Source organism: Podarcis filfolensis (genome assembly GCF_964270895.1).
Source record: "Podarcis filfolensis genome assembly, chromosome: 3".
Taxonomy (NCBI): Eukaryota; Metazoa; Chordata; class Lepidosauria; order Squamata; family Lacertidae; genus Podarcis; species Podarcis filfolensis.
Window position 1 is genome coordinate 42,165,752 of NC_139606.1, and position 21,490 is coordinate 42,187,241.

The following is a 21,490-nucleotide window of genomic DNA, read 5'->3' on the forward strand; positions in this document are numbered from 1 at the left end:
TTGCACCAGGCATCCTATTGGGGAGACTCAGTTTTCTGAGTGCATGTTCTGGAAGTTGGGCAACAGGGGCAGTACAGAATTACTATTGGTGTACCGACCTCCCCGCTGCACCACGGATTCCCTGCCTGAGCTGTTTCAGGCCATGGTGATTGTTCTCCTGGTTTGGTTTTCCTAGGGAATTTTAACATCCATGCCAACCTTACTAGGGGCCACTTGGGACTTCTTGGAAAGAATGGCCTCCACAGAGCTGTCCCTGAATAAGTTTGGCCCGACCCATAGCCTCAGACATGCCTTAGCCCTGGTGTTCAGCTTTATGGACATGGGTGATCTGACATTAAGTAAAAGTGAAACACAAGAAGTGCCATGATCAGATCACTTCCTGGAGCAACTAGATTTCTCCGAGACCCTTCTTCTTCACAGGGAGGTGGGACGGATTCAAATGGTCCACCTCCAACACTTAATGGATCCAAATGCTTTCCAGAGAGTGGTTGGGGATGTTTTATCCCATGTTGATTGCCTCTCAGCTGATTCCCTGGTGGCCCGCTGGAATACAGAGTTAGCCAGGGCTATTTACTGTCTGGCTCCGAAGTGCCCTCTCCAATTACATGCAGTCCTGACGGCCTTGTGGTTTACCCCAGAGCTGAGGTAGATGAAACAATCGCTGAGATGGCTAGAGCACCAGGGGCGGAAAACTCATTCTGAATCCGACCAAACATGGGTTAGAGCTCAACGTTGAGCCTACCAAGAAGAACATCTTCTTCGCCGCATCTATTGCATCTGCAGAAAACAGCAGCAGGAGACTCTTTCAGGTGGCTCACAATCTAATGGAACCACCTTTGCCTGATGAGGACCCTAAGATTTCCTGCAATGATTTTGCAAACTTCTTTGCAGTTAAAGTTGCTCAGATTCGGAAAGAGGTAGACTGTGGGAGTAGGGCTGGGGTGGGAGAGTGCTAGAGTCCTGACTAGTCAAGTTGCATGGGATCAATTCTGATCTGTTACCTCGAAGGACATGGACAGGCTGCTTTGAGGAGTGAAACTGACCACCTGTCTCCTTGACCCATACCCACCCTGGCTCATAAAAGTGAGCTGAGAAGGGCTGAGCAATGGGCTCCACGGGATGAGGAATGCTTCCCTCTGTGCGGGAGTCTTCCCAGACCTGCTGAAAGAAGCAGTTTCTTAAAAAAAACATCTTTAGACCTGCCAACTATTGCCCAGTCTCAAATCTTCCATTCTTGGGCAAGGTGGTTGTGTGGGCAATTGCTGAACAATACCAGGCATGCTTGGAGGATGCCAACCATTTGGATCCCTTCCCATCAGGATTCAAGCCTCATTATGGGACTGAAATTGCCTTGGTTGCGCTGGTCGATGATCTCCAGTGGGCTAGGGACAAAGGTCAAAGCTGTTTCCTAGTTCTGCTGGATCTCCCAGTGGCTTTTGATACTGTTGACCATGGTATCATTCTGGACCGGCCAGAAGGGTTGGGAGTTGAGGGCACTGTTATACAGTGGTTCTGTTCCTTCCTCCTAGGTCGAGTCCAAAAAGTGATGTTGGGGGATGAGTGTTCAGTCCCCTGGGCTTTCACGTGTGGGATACCTCAGGGTTCCATTCTCTCCCCCATGCTTTTCAACATGTATATGAAGCCGCTGGGAGAGAACATCAGGGGGTTTAGGCTTGGTGTTCATCAGTATGCGGATGATACCCAGCTCTACTTCTCTCTTAAATTGGAACCAGTGAAGGCAGTGAATGTCCTATGTGAGTGTCTGGAGGCGGTTGGAGGATGGATGGAGGTTAATGGATTGAGGTTGAATCCTTATAAGACAGAAGTACTGTTTTGGGGGGACTGGGTGTGGGTGTGTGTGGGGAGATAAGGACATAAAGAACTACATACTGGTAACTTCTGGAAGACATCTGAAGGCAGCTTTTGGAAGACATCCTGTATCGGGAAGTTTTTAATATCTGATATTTTACTATGTTTTTTATATGCTGTAAGCCTCCCAGAGTGGCTGGGGAAACCCAGCCAGATGGGTGGTGTATAAATAATGATATTACTATTAGTAGTAGTAGTAGTAGTAGTAGTAGTAGTAGTACAGGTGTCTGAGTTATAAAGTCCTAAGTTTGAAAAATACACATGCACCCTCTTACTTGAGATGATTGTTTTCAAGACTACTGTCCCTCAACTGCCTTCTGACCAAAACTCCCAAGTTCAATCAAAATTGTTGGCTGAACATGCCCACTTGGCATCCCATTTGATTGTAGAGTTATTTGGCCGTAATGCAATAACTCTTCCAACTGAGATACTGGAATGAAATTTGGTATGCTGAGTCCCATTGCAACTCTTATGTTTTAAATTCTAATACCAGCTCAGCCTCCAAGAAAGAGGTAATACATACTACCAAAACCTCTCTCCTTGAGCACAGAGATGTCAAAAAGAAATTCTCCATTTGATCCCTATACTAATTTTCAAGGCAAGAAGAGAAGACAAAAAGTTGTTTGCAATACAGTATTTGAAGCAAGGCAGTGCTTTGCATAACCCTTATGACTTGGGAGTAGAAAAAGAATACTGCATTACACCTGAATCTTTAAGTCCCTTGTGGTTAGGTTTTTCTTCACGTTATCCAAGGCTGAAAGGAGAACAGGTGCACAGTTGCTACCTGGCCTCAAATCTTACTGGCTGCTTCCACACAGAAATACTTTTGATTTGGTGCTTTCGGTCCAAATCCAACATTCATGAAACAGGTCTGGGCTGCCTTTCAATATTTTCACACATAATTATTTTTATTATTTATTGAATTTATATACCACCCTATAGCCGAAGGTCTGTTCACACATCCTGTGCATCCTGGGCTGGAACTAATAATTATGTACATGGAGGCTGGAGGCAGATAAATTGCTCCTCTTATGTAATCCACCACCTAGAGAAGGTGATTCATGTAGGTCCAGCTCTAGCTAGAAGCTCCGGTGCAGAAACATTTTGTTCCTACTAAAATAACAATTATCTGTATGGACTTGTCTGTGGCTTGGGAACATCTAATAAAATATAATAGGAACCCTGTGAAAGAAACTGTGTAGAAACAGTATTGAAGCTTGCAGCCTTTGACTAGGAATTAGACAGCTCTGCCTGCCACTGGAAGTTCCATTTCACAGCATAATAAGATCGCAACATTCCAGTTTCAATGAAACACAGTATTTTTAAGAAATCAAAATAGTTTCCATCAGGAAATTCCCAACTAGCTTTAATAAATTCAGTCTCTTCTAAGACTATCTGCTTCAGTGACAGCAGGCTAACATACTGTACTGATCTGTTCCCTGTTTCAAATTGAATTCCAAGATTCTCTCTGTCTTAATGGCTGGGAAATCCACTGCGTGCAATTTTATATTTTTCCTTATTTTCTGGAACAATGACAGTAAATGGTCAGATCTGTTTTCAAAAGCATTTGATGTTTTTTGCATTCGTTTTCATCACTACATAGTTTAAACCATCCAAAATATTTCATCACATCCCATTTCCACTATTCCCCTTCTACAACTGAGTTTATTAAAATAGCCTTATACAAATCATTTCCATAAGTTTTGCTCTGCAATAATGTACATCATTACCCCACTTTACAGAAATTGCCATGTGCCCAGGCATTCCTAATCATGGGGATTTTTCTTTTAATGGATACAATCATGAGGACAGATTTTAGGGTTAAATAACCTTCACAAATGTTATTATTTTCAAGCAAGAGTAATATAATATTACTGCACATATACAGTGGTCTGTATCCGGTAAAATCTTAGTGTGAACAGTTCTTCTGCTTGCACTAGAGGATGTCTCTGATTTCCACCAACCTCCCTATTTTGTTGAAGGCCCTGATACACCACATTGCATGCCTTTCTGGAGGCATTCCACAATCTTCAGGTACAATTTTTTGGAATAGCCAAAAGAAACGGCAAGGAAATCCCATTCTGTGAGTAGAACTCCATTTGCAGTTCTTAGGATCCAAACTAGTGTTTCCTAATGTGCTGCTCATAAAATTATAAGGTCACCACTACCAGGAACAGCTGGAAAATTTATTTTCAGTGTAGGAACTACATGGATGGAACTAGAGCATAGAATGTAGTGCTGCTGTCCCATTATTTGCACAAGACATTCCTTGAGCCTTCCTCTTGTGCCAGGAGGTAAACCCATCCCAAATACTAATGCATTAAACTATAGCAGGCGCACTATGAAGGAGTATTTTACAGGTGTGCCATCACCAGTCCCAACTTGTCCTTGGCACACTTGACTTTGACAAAACATTGTATCTTCCCTTGTGTTGCGCTCCGTATCCCATGGAGCTTGCTCAGGACACTGCTGCAGCAAAAGCCTTTAAATTTGCATTAGGACAGTGTTCTTCAACATTGGTTTTCCAAATATTATTGGAGTATAACCCCACCAACCCAAGCTGAGGTAAGGCATGATGGGATTTGTAGTTCAACAACATCTGGAGACCCAAGTTGAAGAATGGCTAGTCTACAAAGACAGACTGATTGCCTGGACTGCAACACAATGTTTAAAATATACATCAGAACTACTGTCATGCAATGAGTGAGATTTTTTTTTTCTGGGAAAGAATGTTAACCATACCCTTTCAGCTGAACAGGCAAATACTATTGCACAGTTTTGTCCGTTTCTTCCTTGAAATATATCAAGTGTTCATGACAGCATGAAACAACAGTTACCTCATTGTCAGTTCCCACATCAAGCATAACAGGCAGACACTCCTGGGGCTTCATTCCTCCGCATGCTGTGTAAAGTGCTAGTTTACCCACTGGGATGCCCATTCCATAACAACCAAGGTCTCCAAGGCCAAGAATACGTTCTCCATCCGTCACCACAATAGCCTAAAGGGAAAGCAGTATAAGCAGTGTAAAATTGGAAACGTGTCCTAAGCTCTTTTCATGTCCGTTCGTAAATAGGTTGATTCAAATTAAGAACAGTGGCAAAGCATTCCATACTGCTTTGGTGTGTTACATTTTCTCTAGGGCTGTTATCTGAGCAAACAAATTGTAACTGCAAGAGTTATAGTTGATTAATGTATCCATGATAATGTATCCATTATATTTGCATATGAGAAACAAATAGATGCAAAGTGGGGGGAGGGTCTGGTCCATGTCTTGAAGAGAAACTGTCAGAGAATCCCATGTTCTGAGTTCCATGTTAAAGAAAAAAGGTGGGATAGAAATGTCGTAAATAAATGAATTTGCCCTGCCATTCATGGAAGGGTCTTTGATCTAACAGAGGTTTCCACAAATAGAAAGGAGAAGGCGATTTTCACCATTTTCCCTTCCTCTTGCAGACCCCTAAGCCTGGGCCACCTCCACGTTATTCTAGATGGTTCTCTACTTCCCTAGTGCAGATATTGGGGGGGGGAGGGCACAAGAGGCTGCAGGCGCAACTTCCCCTTCCACTTGCAGAATCCTCCAATAGACAAAAGACACTTCTGTGAATGGAAGTGGAACCGTTGGTTAAAATTTTTCAGTATTCTTAGGTGGTGGAAATATGTGCTGCAGCAAAGTAATGTTGGAAAAGGTATTCTGGCCAGAATGCCTCTTTTAAAACTGCCATTTGTTTCTATTTCTATTTTTAAAAAACTGCTACCCAAGTAATTGGTGCAGCATTTTAACAGTCGTCCCCCCAAAAAAAATCAGATACTCTAATTAATTGCTCAAACATTGATACTGAAGCAGCTTCTGTGATTGAAAGAAAAGAAAGCTTGGCACCCTGATCCTAAACACTTGCACCAATGCATGACTAACATACTGCTATAACAAGTCTGAATAATTACACTGTACTGGTCTAGCAACTCATATTTTCCGATTTAAGGATTGTTTTGCTGACAAAAGAAGTCTGGGTTTGTCTTCTGGATAAACTTTTTAAAAACTGTATAAGATGATGTGAACAAGAAAATTGCTTAAAGCCATTAGACGTTACTGGTGAAAAAGAAGGGGACATTAAGGCCCAGGAAATTACAATCTCTATGCTCTTTGCGTACAGCTTTATGTGCTATAGTTTCAGTTTCTTTTAATGAATTTTTCTTCTGCTAAATTCTTGAGGAATGCAGTCATAGTTATTTAAAAATCAAGTATTCGGTGCTGCATTCCATAGAAAATTTTCTGTTCTATTCTGTTCTGGCTCCACAAGGAAACAACATATAAGTTGGAAAGAGGTGTAAGACCCATTGGCTATTGTCACTACCACCTCCCAGTAGCCAGAACATGGAAAGATGCACTAGTTAATGTAGCTGGAGGCACAAGTGACTTCAGTGGCTAGCAGAACATTTTATAAGCTTTGGCTGGTGTGCCAAGCAGCTACCACTGTGGCCTAGCAACAGTGACCCACATGTTGGTAACCTAAAGACTGGATTACTGTAATATGCTCTATGCACAGCTTCTCTTGAAGCTGGTTCAAACTGAGGTAAGCTAGGCTGCCAAGTGGGGCAACTACCATGATCATATTACACCAGTCTTGAAGGAGATGCAATGGCTGCCAAACTGCTACCAAGCCAAATTGAAGACAACACATATGCCCCTGTACAACAACTTTGTGCCTGGATATCTGAAAGAATGCCTGCTCCCATACATGCATACATGTCTTCCCATGTGCTGAGATATTCATAGGAGGCTCTGTTGGTTGTACCACTGCCTGCTGAGGCAAATTATGCAGCATCCTGGGGGACAGAGTTTCCCATAGTAATACCAAGCTTGTGGAATTCCCATCCCTCTAAATTAAGGCAGGCAACAAATTTGATGAGTTTTTAGTGCCTGTTTAACTCATCTTTTCAACCAAGTGTTGCTGGCTCTTAATTCCTTGCTTGGTTCTATTGGCTACAGTGCTTTGAATTTTATTATGTTTTTCAATATTTTAGTATGTGGATTTTATTGCATTAGGTGTATATATTGTACACCACACCGGTATCATTTAGGTGAAGAGTGGTATATAAATATTTTAAATAACCAAATAAATTGTTATCAAATGTGTAAATACTACAGTGACCTCAATTCCAATAGTGAAAAGAAAAAAGTGAGGGAGGTCCATGTTAAAGATTTAAGGCATAAAAAACCACAGTAAAATGACTACTGTGGAAACTAGTATTCTGCATAGATCAGTAACTATGTACTACTTGAGGTGGCCACTTTTTATAAATATTTCATGTGTAGTAGTAAGGGACTTGTGGCAAACTTGTAATAGATTAGATTTTCAATTTACTTCCAATGATTCATAACATACATTTGGATTAATACTTTGTTTGGTGGTATTCAAATATACAGTCCTCTACCTACTCACAATCTACACCAGATCATTCTGCTAATCATATAGTTCAGCTCTGGCTTATATTATTATTTTAGTCATCCAGAGACCTGACACATATTACTTGTAGCTAAAGAACCTACCTTGATGACAGCTTCAGGCCATGCTTTAAGCAGTGTTCCAACATGTCCTCGATCATGGGGAGTGATGAAGAGTCCTCTGTAAGAAAATGATTTAAATTTAAAACTAGCCTTTTCAGGCATGAAGCTTTCTCTTTTTAAATCATTATCACACACATATATGCACACACACATGATGTACACATGCTGGAAACACAAACAACCAAGAACCGAGGATAGGGCTAGGCAGAATTGATTGTCACTGGGGGGGGGGGGTGTTCCACAGAATATCACTGTGTCAGAGGATGAATTTAGACACATGTACATCTAGGTTTTTTCTCCCATATCTGAAGAAGTGTGCATGCACATGAAAGCTCATACCAATAACATCCTTAGTTGGTCTCTAAGGTGCTACTGGAAGGTGCTACTGGAAGGAATTTATTTATTTTGTTTCTCCCATATAAGTGAGTGGTTGGCACTCCTATGTGGAAAAGCTAGACATAGCCAGCAGGGACACTACTGCAGTAAGGTCAATATGCATGGGATAGCCCAGCCTAACAATGTCAGGAATTTCTGTAGCGGGGATGTGACTGTGCAGATCACACAGAAATGCATTTCATGCCTACCTCTTCTTCCTATACACATACCCACACATCATGACAATAGGCTACAGACGTAACACAAGTTCCCAACATTCCTTCCCACAGCATGACCAAAAAATGGAACCCAGGATGGGGTTACACAGACTAAGGATGGCATGGTTCCCTGTGAATTTCATTGAGTTCCATGGACAACATAAAAGAAACTGTAATCTGAGACATAGCTAAGGCGATATTTGCTTCTTACATCGGGCACTGAGATCACCAGAAGAGAAATAGGTTCAGCCCATACCCCAAAAGTGTACCCCTTTACTTTTACATATGTGAATGGACATCATTTGTTCCCATAATGTTAGGAACTTAGGAACAACTTTGCTGCAAGAGCAAACCAGCCCATGGCACCTGGTGACATGGAAGAACTCTAAAAAGCAATGCCCCTCTTCTGAAGGGGAGAGCCAATATGATTCTGAAACTTCCTCTCATCCCACAAAAACAGGATTAGAGAGTGGCAAGAAGCAAGGAAGGCAATGCAAAACAGTGAGCAGGGCACAGTTTTGAAAAACAGGCCTAGCCACACTCCTACTCAGCAATAGGTGGGAGGCTCAGAAGCGATAGGGAAAATAAAAGACAATTTATTTTTCTTTCCCCCACCCAAACGGGCATGAATAGCTATGCGATATCATTTAAAACTCAAAATTCTTACCTTTCTTTTTAAAAAGTTCACAGATTGCAAATAAGTGTGGCAAATAGAACTCCTAAGAACAATGGAAATGTGTTCTGTGAACCAAACTAATAACTGTATACATCTGTATACAGGAAAGCTGAAATAGCAAGAGTCCAAATTGGGAGATTTTTTTTATCAACATTAAAAACTAGTTAGAGAGATTGTAATATGGTATGCAAAATGCAATGAATTTTATACAATCAGAAAAAAACAAGGGGACTCCTGCACTGCAATAGAAAAGACCCTGACTTCAGTTAACCTAGTGTTTTGATAACAAACTTAACTCAACAGATAAATATGTAACAGGATTTATGCATATGGGAAATATGGGGTCCAGTTTAAATAAAGGGGGAAATGTAGGTGATTCATTGTAAAAGTATAAATGCTCACACGTATTTCCATAAATTCTACAGTGCAGTAAAAAGCTTTGGCTAACAATGCAATCCAGTATATGACTCCTCAGAAATAAACCCTATTGATGTCCATGGGACTTACTATTAGGCAAACGAGTATAGGATTGCAGCCTAAATATAACTTTCAGCATGTTTTTTCCAGATACAGACACCTGAATTTGACCTTATCTTCATTATACAGTATGTATTTTTAAAGCTATTTATATGTGTTTGTCAGGAGTGAGATGGGGGAATGCTGCTAATTCTCTTGCAAACTCTCTGGGTTTTTGATACCAATGACTGTGTCTAGACGAGATCCACTTAAAGAGTTCTTAAAGAATTCAGATCTGAAATTGCTGGTCTTCTAACAAAAATATACCCAATGACTGGAAAGTAGCCAATGTAATACCAATTTTTAAAAGGGGGTCCATGGAAGTGCTAGCCATTAATATCTTAGCAGGGTAGTAACACTTTTGTTGTTTTTTGAAGGATACTAATATTTGCAGACTTATTTCAGCCTTGTGCCAGAAATGGAGAACCCAAACCATATTAGGCTAAGTTCGTGTTCACGACATTCTCATGGGAATATTCCCATGCATCTTCTTAGATTGTCTAAGTAAGTCACAGCAATAAATATAATTTATCACTACAGCATCATAATGTGAGTATTTACTGCAGGATCTTCTAAAATTCATAAGATTTTATTGGGTGTTTAAAATTAAACTTCTCATTGCCCCTCCACCCTGATTTCTAACCAACATTGTTACAATGAAATTATTAGGTTTTTCTAGAACTAAAGGGGGGAGGGGGAATCACACTGCCCAGGCACTACTGAGGTATTATATGAAATACAGTGTCCTGCTTGGGGCACTTATTTAAGAAAGATGAATTCAAACCCAAACAAATATAAAGAAAAACTTTTCTTTTATGTAAAATATGAAATATATCCTCCCAGTAATTGATAATCTATTTCATGAAAAGAGGTTAAAACAATGCAACCCATTTAGCTAGGAAAAAAGTTCAAGCTGGCAGTAGAATTAAAATGTGCTAGAGATGAGATAATCATTTTAGATACAGCATTCCAAGGATCAAGTAAAGAACATTTTAATGTTTGATGTTTTACTATGTTTTTATATATGCTATAAGCCACCCAGAGTGGCTGAGGAAACCCAGCCAGATGGGCGGGGTATAAATAAAATCATCATCATCATCATCCACACACAAAAATTGCTTGGATGCTAGTAAGGAAAAAATAAGCATTCGATTATGCCGCACGCGTGCGCAGAACATGCACTTCCTGTTGCGGAAACCTCAGGATCCGACCAGAGTTCCAGAACGGATCCCATCCACAACCAGAGGTACCACTGTACCGTAGTTATGAAAGGCAAGAAAGCCATAGGTCAGTGGTGGCAGAGCATGTGCTTTGCACAGAAGATCCCAGGTTTGATACCCAACATCTCCAAGTAGGGCTAGGAAAAACTTCTGTACAAGACCCTATGGAGAAGTCTATGCTAGATGGCTCAATGGTCTGACTTGGTATAAGGCAGTTTCCTATGTTCTTGTAGTATCTAACAGTTTCCCAAATACAGTAAGTTTTTTTCAAACAAAAAAATCTGTAGCATCAGTTGGTGCTCACTGGAATCACAACTTCAAACAGGACAAGGGCCCTCTGTATACACTTGTGGGGGAGGAGAGTAAAGTGTCTTATTGTCTCAGGATCAAAAATTGCCACAATAGTATAAGAACCGTTTTGAAAATTTGATATCAAGCATCAAGATTGTCAAGCCACATTTGCCTCCACTCATAAATGCTTCTTATAATCTATGCTCTGTCGCTGGCTCCTAATTTGGAGATTACATGTATCTCTCATAAACACAGCAAACACATCTTGTTTCTCATGATATGGATTCTAGTCCACAAAAACATGCCTTATTAAACTTGTTAATCCTTAAAGTGTTATAGGATTCTTTGTTGTTTTTAGATTATTTTCAGAACTGTTCTGTCATCTAGATTAACAACTCAGGGGATTCAGCTCTTGGGAAAAGAGAATCCCAGACGACTCCTGTAACATTTTAGCCTGCATTAGCCTTTAAAGCAATCTGCAATTTCTCTGCTAAGAAGTAATTCTATCCAGAGAAGACTTTTCAGGCTGGAATTTAAAAAACAAACAACCTCAAAATGAGCCAATTAGGTCATTTACATGGAAGGTGATGATAAACTGATGGTAATTTATCATTTTCCAGTTTATTTTTTACCCTTAGTTTTGTTGCTAATCAATTATCTTGTTCCATCTATTAGTATTAATACTTTTATGGCATGGTTGGGGTCACTTGTAGTTATTTGTGCTTGTCAGCAGATCATTGTAATCAATTCACTTTGACATGAGAAGGAAAAAACAATATTGGAATAGAGAGAAGATAACTGCTCTTGCACATTATGCTGTGGTAGATCTCCTAATACAAAAATTGCACTAAAAAAGGAGCAGGACATCAGTAATGTTGAAATATCCTTGGAACCTTTCTTTCTGGCATCTCTAGAACTTGAGTCTGATTTATGCATTACCAGGAAGGCAGTACTGCTGAGAGAAGTAACAAAGTAATTTGCCTGTTCCATCTGGCTCCCACACAGCATACAACCCAGCCACAAGAAAATGGATCCCATGATGCAATAAAAATGAAGAAATCAGTCCACTGAAAGCTAAACAATGTCAGTCCACTTGACAGTAATAATACATAGGATAGGGCTCCTGGTCTTCAAACCTAAACATATTCACTAAGAAACCTGTTCTACTGTTCACTGAAGAGTACATATTTTTAGGATTGAATCAAAAGAAGAACTGTGAACATTCCCTGTAGCATACACATGTTGGTTTAGAACTTCAGATGCAATAGTCAAGCTATATTTTGCCTCCAAACCCATTTCACACTATGATCTCCAATTTTGGTTTAGCATTAGCAGCCACTGTGGTGGGGCAGAGCCACAAAGCCACTCTCCAGTAGCAAGAGTTCCAATTTAAAGCCAGAGGCAAGTACAGTGGTACCTTGGGTTAAGAACTTAATTCGTTCTGGAGGTCCGTTCTTAACCTGAAACTGTTCTTATGCTGAGGTACCACTTTAGTTAATGGGGCCACCTGCTGCCGCTGCTGCGCTGCCGCCGCACGATTTCTGTTCTCATCCTGAAGCAAAGTTCTTAACCCGAGGTACTATTTCTGGGTTAGCGGAGTCTGTAACCTGAAGCGTCTGTAACCCAAGGTACCACTGTAGTGTATTTTGTATTGTTAACATCATTGTGGAAGTAACTCACAATCACAGTATTAATTCAGTTGCTAGCTGTGGTTTACATTTATTTTAACACAGAAAACAAAGCAAAAAAGCCTACTTTGCAATTTAAGTAAAAACATATTTTTCAATATATTTTAGAAATAAAATTTGAGCTCCAAATTAAACAAGTCTGATCACTTTTGGGTCAAACACTGTTATTACATTTTGTTCCAGTAGCATCAAACCTGGGCACCAGACAAACAACACTTTGTGTTTGATTAATTTTTACATTGCAAAGCTGTGGTATGTGACATAATTATGAGGAAGGTTTAGAACAGTCCGTCTCTTTTGTTTGCTCATCAGTGGCAATAAGCAAGATGGACACAGAGACAAAGTACTGGAACCCCCAAGCAATCCTGGAAAGACCAATCTGTTTCAAAATAGTAAACTTGGTACTTGAAAACAGTGAATACTATACTAACAATTCATTATTAACTGGCAAAGCCGTTCCATAATGGACAGACTCAGACAACCTGTTTTCAAAGGAACACTATTAGAATATGAGCTCCCAGAGGCAGGCACAAAGAGGCAGGCACACTGACTGTGGGGTGACTGGAGATAAAGGAAATCAGACATATTGAGGAGCAGGGGCTTCCTTGGGACATCTAGACTCAGGATGTTAAAGTGGGGGGACATTTGTCTTTAGAAAAAGAAAAAGACAGACTCTGATGCTTGCTTTTCCAGGAAGGAGGGGGTGAGGCTATTAAGAGAGGTTGCAGGAACTAGTGCTGACAGGTCTTGGAGTTTGGCCCAGATTGCTAGGACCTTTCTCTACTACAGAGGCTCATTGGAAATCTTCCAAGCTGCTGAGGACCTGGGGCAACCCCTGGAGTGAGAGTCTGAGAATGTGCTGACAGCTGAATCCAGAACTCTATGTGCTGCTGACGGCCTGAGTCGATAATCTTGGAAGTTAGGGACACTATTGGAAGGCTGAACAGGGACAGCAAGAAGACCCCACTGGCAAATAAGAACATGGGGATAGAGTAGCAGATAAAGGACTCTGGAACAGCATTCTGTTGAATTAGCTCTTTCTCCTGTACAGTGGTACCTCGGATTACAGACACTTCAAGTTACAGACTCCACTAACCCGGAAGTAGTACCTCAGGTTGAGAACTTTACCTCAGGATGAGAACGGAAATGGCGCGATGGCAGCGGGAGGCCCCATTAGCTAAAGTGGTACCTCAGGTTAAGAACAGTTTCATGCTATGAATGGACCTCCAGAACGAATTAAGTTAGTAACCAGAGGTACCACTGTATAACAATGTAAGCTGTGGCAATGATACAAGCAAAGAAGTTATCCTGAAACTACAAAAGCACAGAGAAGGAACCTCTGGCCTCTGCCATCAAAAGCAAATGGAATAAGGGCTGCTGGATGGGTCCTATTTCATTTTGCATTGTAATGTGTTGCAAACTGGCCTTGGAGATCATTTGAGTTTTGCCCAGAAGTATGCTGACACAGCCAACCACCTTATTCCTGTTGCCTCTGCTACTTGACCTAGCCCAGTCTGGCATAAGGGTAAGAGGGGCAGTCTAAGGAAGAGCTTCTCTCCATTGCTTGCCTTATGGATTATTCCTTCTGAAATATGAATGATGGAGTTGACAACAGCATGCATGGGTGCAGATGTCTAGTGTATGTAACACTTAGCGTATGTAAAAAGTTATAGAAATAAATCAGTCCTAAACTTTATGCTTGACAGTGTTAAGGGCACCCCATGATGACATATTATTACAGAGACAATATGTCAGCATGACAGGTAAATATGTCAGGACAAAAACATGAACTTTTATCTACCTTCACAATTTAATGCCACCCTATCAGTTGCCTTCATTTTTATTTTTAACTCACTGTAAAATTACTAATCTATTCAGGATGCCATCCACCAACGACTGCTCCTTCAGAGGAATTTATAAAATATTCAGTCTACTGGAATCACACTCAGCCATTGATGAATATTCAAGATTTTGCAGTCCTGCTTTCTTCACATAATTCCCCTTATCCACCTAATATGTGTAACATGAGCCGGTAGAAAACTCTATAAATTGTATAAATTATTTCATTTTATTGCTGATTTTTATGCTGGCTATCACACAGAGTATATTTTAATTATGACTTCATTAAAATATATTAGTGAGTCATTGACCTAATAGACTGTCAAAACCTTGCCATGGAAATTTTAAAAAAGAAATTGGATGAATTCCTAAGGTAACATTTGAAAGGACTAAGCATCTGGACTTTATCTGGCCCAGAGTCAATAAAAAATCAACCCTAATTCATTAGAGAATATAATGTACTTATACTCCATACTTTTCCAAATAAATTTCCAAACATCTTCATCTACATTTCATCTTCATTTCCAAACAGTCTTCATCTACCACAAACATTTGATGAAAACTGAAAAATATCAACCATCACATGTGATCATCCCCTATAACCAGGTGCAACAAAATATCAGAAAACAAAAAGAGAAATAACAGAGCTGAGATAAGGAAGCTGTAGCCCTCCAAATATTGAACTCAAACTCCTGTTGACCCTTGTCAACATGGACAGTTGTCATGGATGATGGAAGTCTGGAGAGCCATAAGTTTCCTACCCCTTTAACAAAGACGCCTCATGCAGTGTTTTTTACTTGATTTGTAATTATATTCTAACAATGTAATCCTAAGCATGCCACTTGTTCACATTAAACCATAGTTTTATCTTAACCATGATTTAATGTGACATGCAAACCAGGCCTATGTATTTTGATGCAATAATTTATGCAAAATGCACACAAGCATTCCCAAATTGCCTTTTCAGGGAGGGTGAGAGAGACCTAGCCACATGATTCATCCCAAAAGTCATGCTACCTTGCTAGGCTTCTCAGAATGCAGGGTGACATTAAAATATGATTGCCCACTTATGCAACAGAAATCCACTTGTGCAACAGGTCTTTCCATTTTTCTTCCCTCCCCCTTCCAGCCCACATGTCCCCAAAATCTGCTCCAGAGGGTCCCCACTCTCCACTCTCTCCAAGTTGTTTGGGTGGAGCAAGTGGAGGCTGTAGTAGGGAAGAGAGGAAGGAGGAGCCCCATTGCATGATGCTACATTGCACTACATGGGGTCTCATCCAATGGCAAGGATACATTAAACAAGACAACATAGATCAAGCCTAACAAATTATACTGCACTCATTCATCAGTCCAAGATGCAATTCTCCCTCACTTTTGTGTGCAGTATGATAAGGAACAGATACTAGCCTTTAATTCAGACACCACTTTCATGTATATAAGGTGATTCCCTAACTGAAAGATACCACATTTATTTGAACATAGGATCACCTCCTACAAAATACAATAGAAACCCCTCTTTCTAGGAGAGGATGTTTGTGAACCACATATCTGCTCCTGATCTTACCAGAATTTGGACAGGGAAGGGATGGCAGAACATGCTCTATCTTTTGGTTTACAGTCTACAGATTCACACTCAGTAAATGCAAAAGGTATTAAATATAAAATTTAAGGATTATTCTAAAATAGAATATATTTTCTTCAGTAGTTTAAGTTCCAAATGATGATAGTTTCCCGCTGCCCTGCTGATTTCCAATTATTGCTCAAGATTTCGTTGGTGCAAATAATTGAACTTGCTTTCCATATTACAAATGGAAATGCAATCCTAATGTTTAGCCTCCTCGCTTTTCAGAAGTTTCCAAAACTAAGCAATGGAATACTTGGTCATGATTTTTCCTTACACTGAGCTTGCTAATAAACTTGAAACACCTGGGTGTTCCACAGACGGGGCAAAGAAGTTGTTTTTGGCATCTTAACGAAAACGTTCCATTGAACTTTCCCACACCTAAACTTGCAGCTTGAAAAAGGTGGTGGTGGGGAGACTCCCTCAAAGAGCTGCTATTTTATAGGAGAATTCTTTTCTCCCCCCCCCCAACTTGATTTATGGCAAAGATAACCTTTTAATAAGGCAACAAGAATTGTCCCACACATGACAGCATTTCTAATATCACTGTACATTGGAAATTTCAGTTACAACTGCTAGTATTTTTGCATTTTTCAGACCAGATACATGGTTAAACACAGATTCTTCTCTTCTATACTCTGCCAGCTCAAACTACTGCGCAATTCTACAGTAGCAATATCATTCATGTGCAGCTAAATGAGGCACCCCATATATACACGCTGAAATGTAGAGTGCCTCCTGTTCAGAGTTTCAGTCATTCAACCAGGCCCTTTTCCAGGATATTACCAGTACATTTCACTCCTCCAGTTTTCACACATACACACACACATGCTCAGGCCTCCAACAGCCAGCCAGCATCCTGTGGTCATTATGCATGCTCAGTCCTTTTTAGGACATTCTTGGGTTTTCTTCTCCTTTAGGTGTTTTTCCCAAAATATTTTTGTACGTTTGTAAACCTGCGACTTCCTTCAAGCCTTCAAATACGCCCCCTCTTGCACATAGATCATGTCATTTTGGCGACATGAGCATCTGCACTCATACGAAGTTATAAGTCGGCGATTAGTATATAGGAATCTAAAAGGAATTTTGCAAGAATCTTATATTCACACAGAAAACACACAACATCTCCTCTGGAGTTCCTTTGCACTGATGTCAAAAATTGTGTGGTGGTGGTGGTGGTGGAGGTAAATCACCCCAGCTATTTCCAACCATTTTTATATAGAAGTTTAAGTAGGAGCCACTAGCACTGTTCACCTGCTCCATAATATTGAGGTACACATAAAATATGTGCCACTATCAGTTGATTATGCCATGGAGACAATCACGTTTTATTGGCATATCAAGAGAGGCAAGTTCAAGAAGGTCATTCTATCAGTACATACTGGTGTAGGAATATGCTTGGTTTTCCTCAGGCAGAATATCTGCAGCTATGCAAAAGATTATAGAGGCAAAGGTTTTACTCACCTCAGAAAGAAATGCTCACTCATATGTTATTCAAACTGATCTTGCCCATCATCAACACTTTCCCCAAAGAAGTCCAAAAGAAACTCTATAGGCTTCTTTCCTCCTGACTTTTCTCAGCAAAAGTTTTTCTATATAATTTCCAGTTACATAAACAGAGCAGCAGAAGCATTTTACCTAATAGCAACATGACAATTTCTCTGGAAGGGAACATAGCTCAACTTGTAGGTTTAACTACTATCCACAAGCTAGCTGCCCTTAAGTGTGTACTTGAGTGAACAAATATAACCTACAACCCAGGAACTGGTGGATACGTGGTTGCTTTCGACTTCCATTTTATATCATAAAAATAATCACAACTCTTCATCTCAAGGTCATGGGTTCGAGCCCCACATTGGGCAAAAGATTCCTGCAGTGCAGGGGCTGGACAAGATGACACTTGTGGGAAGGATCTTCTTGCAAGCCTGAGGGGCAGCGGGGCTTTGCTGATGCTACAAAGCGGTGGTGGCTGCATTACCCCATGTGTCAGCTGTTAGGCAGGGGGGCTAAGCATAAGAGGGAAGTTGCCTGTACTCCTAAGAAGCTGCTATACTACTCCTTTTTAGACTATTAGCAGGATATACCTTTGAGCATGAATTACCAGCAAGTATTTGCTTATACAACAAAAACTTGGCTTATATTTCTCAATACTGACAAGACTGTATTTTAGGTTAGCTGACATCCCCCTCCCCCCTTCGTACCACTGAAATTAGGAAGTATAGCTTTCTGCGAGACCAGCATCAATTTATAGACACAAAGGATATGTTGTTTGACAGGTGCACACTAACACTTTGGTGGTACAACTGGCTTTAATCTCCTTTAAACAAATCATGTAGAACGTTAATTGGAACAAAATCAGTTATTTGTGTTTGAAATATACCCAGGTTGTACTATGAAAGCTCGTTCACTGTGACAGAGAGTCCATGAGATTTCTGGTTTGTAACCAGAGAGCTGTGTATTTTTAAAAATCATGTCATTACTGACAATCAAGATGCTGAAACCAACAGCTGTGGGAACTCTATATAGTAGACCACACACAGAAACAGAGGTAGTGCATTGTATACTGGGGGGGAAACAGTTTGTACTGTTGAACTTGTGCGTTATGAGAAATTTTAAGGCTACTGACCTGTTGAGGTATCATGTAATACCTACCTAGTGATTATCAATGGGAGCATTCACATTGAAAGATGCTTTCAAAGTAAAAACAGAATTGACAAAATACAAAGCACTACAGTCACTCAGTAAATATTTCCAGAGTAAGGAGGCCATAGTCAGGTATTAGCATTGATATAGTTCTCTCACAAAACATAGAAATTTGAAATGTGGTTCATAAATAGTCCAAGACACAATGGGGGTGGGGAATCTTAAAGTAAGATATCTTATACCTTTCACTCAAAACTTGGAACACAAAATCTACCTCATAATAGTGGCTAGCACTTTGGCAGAGAACAAGGAAAAAGCTATACATGGGGAAATGAAGGACTGTGGGAGTCCTTTGTTCACACACCAGGCTCAGAATATGGTACTGGGAGAAGGATGCATTTGCAGTAGTCAGAAATGCATTCATGCTTGCAGAAATCAAGCTGTGATTGCTAGTAAACTATAGAAGCACCTTACAGCAGGATACACAAAAATATACAGCCAGGAGATAAAGTTAAATATTCTAACAGTACACAGTCACAGTTATTCGAGTACAGCCAAATATTGGGACAAGTTCAGTACTACTGGTCTGGCTCTTGATAAGAGATGAAATTAAATGCCTGTATCTTTCTTTAGTCAAAGAAATGCATGTATATTAACATCTAGAAAAATTAAAATACAAGAAAGCTGCTTCTGATCTTACATTTCCTTGCTTAACAACACGAGAAAGGAGCTGAAAAGAACACATGTGAAAGTGTCCTGCCAAACTCCCCCACACAAACCTTTAAGATGCAACTGCTATCAGTATATTTTATGTTAAAGGCATCATAATTCACTGGGTAGTGTACAGCAGTGATTATGGTCCCCTTCTTGCAGGTTTACAACTTAAAAAGAAAAAGAAAGCTAAAGGAAATCACAGAACAATAATGTTAGATGCACTCCTATGAGGATCTTTTATAGTGTTAAAATAAAGTTACGTATGCAAACCACATTGTGAACAAAACAAAGCTTGTCTTTGATGTATTTACTGCATGTTTCATATCTAAGAATCCACTGCCATTCAAGAACATAAAATAAATATTATATCAAAAAACATCGGATGGAAAGAATCTAGTGCAGAAGTCTGCGTCTATAATTTTGTCTAGCAGCTTTGGAGAGACAAGTCAGGAAGCTACAAATCTAACATCCTGTAAGGATATTTAATTAAGTTAAGTGTTACGCCTACATCTTTAAACCATTTGAGAGAAAGAACTATTGAATACCTGTGGCAGGGAAGAAATTTAAGAGACACAACAGAGGCCTGTTTTCCCTCTTATACGTACAACACACTAAAATATTAGAGAGAATGGGATGCATGTGAACACCTTCCATATTCCTATATAACCCAATTTTAGTGGTTACGCATCTTATTTTGTATAGGACAGTCCTCTTTTTTATCTTTAAACCAGACTGCCCATTCAAGTAAGAAGAGCCCTGAACTTGCCCAACAACAGTTAGGATCCCCGCTCTCTGTTAAGCTACTTGGAATACCTTCTGGTGTGGGTCCCAAGGTGTCTGATCAGTGACAGTGTCAGGTGAACAGAAGCTTGGAGCAGGCTTCCCATTCCCTGTAATGGCCTGTCACAGTGGTGACATGCAGACCAAGAACGAAGTGAAGACAGCAGGACTTTGCTGTTCCTGCATGGAGACAGATTGTGTCCCATAAATGAAATGGTAGTGGGGGGTGGGCCTGCTTCCCTAGCAGATTTCATTTCATTAGATCACAACTGCATTTGTGCCAGACTGAGTACATCAAAATTGTAAAGAATTACAAATATTTTATGACCTGGCCTAAATGGGTTAAAAAAAAAAAAAAAGCTTAACAAGCAAGGGAATGTAACTGAAATCTAGTGTAACATTACACCTCTTGTCATTTGTTGGGTTTGGAAAATCTGGCTCAAAACACAACACATATGTAGTTTTCAAAACTGTAATTATTGCATACCGGTAGATGGGAAAAAATACTTAAGTTTATTGTTGATTTGTGATATAATCATGTTTTAATGAAACACAGGGAAAGCAGGAATTATCAGACTTGAAGTTATATTATGAGGCTTCGTGTCTTTGCTGGTTGAAAGAATGGATAAAACTGGAGAATACGGAATTGTTGGACTTAGAGGGACATGACAACAGATTTGGGTGGCACGCTTATCTATGGTGTGACAAAAATAGAGTACACAGAGGTTTTGAAAGTCATATTTTTAGAGGTACGTTAATTGAAGTATGGAACAGGTACAAAAATCTATTAGAGCCGAAAATACCAATGTGGTTATCCCCACTGGAGATAATGAGTACGAAAAAAGTCAATATGACAGGAGATTGGATTACATATGAAAATTTAATAATCAAAGAAGGTGATAAATGGAATTTGAAACCATATGAAGAGGTTAAAGAAAAAGTGTATGATTGGCTGCATTATTTTCAACTGAATGCAATGTTTAAAAAAGAGATGCGGGAGAAAGGTTACTCAGGAAAAAAATCAAAGTTTCAGCAAGAAATTTTGAATAGTGATGTAAAAGTATTGTCAAAAATGTACAAACTATTACTTGAATGGCATACAAAAGACGAGGAAGTTAAAACGGCAATGATTCAATGGGCTAAAGATTTTGGTTACAATATACAATTTGATGATTGGATAAGGTTATGGAAAGAGGGAATGAAATTCACCGCATGTACCACGATAAAAGAGAATGTGATGAAAATGTTATATAGATGGTATATAACTCCAGTGAAATTAGGTAAGATGTTCAAAGTTAGTAATAAATGTTGGAAATGTCAAGAGAAAGAAGGAACATTTTATCACATGTGGTGGGAATGCAAGAAAGTGAAATGCTTCTGGGAAATGATTTATAACGAGATGAAAAAAATGATGAGATACACGTTTGTAAAGAAACCAGAAGCATTGTTACTAGGCATACTAGGTAATGATGT

General features: G+C 39.8%; 2 protein-coding genes across 7 annotated transcripts in view; one reads left to right on the forward strand and one right to left on the reverse strand.

Annotated features, from left to right (window-relative positions):
• ME1 (malic enzyme 1) overlaps nucleotides 1-21,490 on the reverse strand; it is a 113,743-nt gene that overhangs the window by 64,168 nt on the left and 28,085 nt on the right. For both annotated transcript variants that reach the window (XM_083608236.1, XM_083608237.1), the window contains exons 4-5: nucleotides 7,419-7,494; nucleotides 4,707-4,868 (exon numbers count right to left, since the gene is read on the reverse strand). In XM_083608236.1, the coding sequence (XP_083464362.1) occupies nucleotides 4,707-4,868; nucleotides 7,419-7,494 (238 nt within the window). The remainder of the gene's footprint in view (nucleotides 1-4,706; nucleotides 4,869-7,418; nucleotides 7,495-21,490) is intronic.
• Nucleotides 1-21,490, forward strand: part of PRSS35 (serine protease 35) — a 152,821-nt gene that overhangs the window by 61,162 nt on the left and 70,169 nt on the right. Inside the window, exon 1 of one of the 5 annotated variants that reach the window (XM_083608246.1) lies at nucleotides 9,162-9,310. The exons of the other annotated variants lie outside the window; for them this stretch is intronic. The gene's annotated coding sequence lies outside the window, so the exon portion shown is untranslated. Of the gene's footprint in view, nucleotides 1-9,161; nucleotides 9,311-21,490 lie in introns of those variants that run through there. 5 annotated transcript variants of the gene reach the window in all.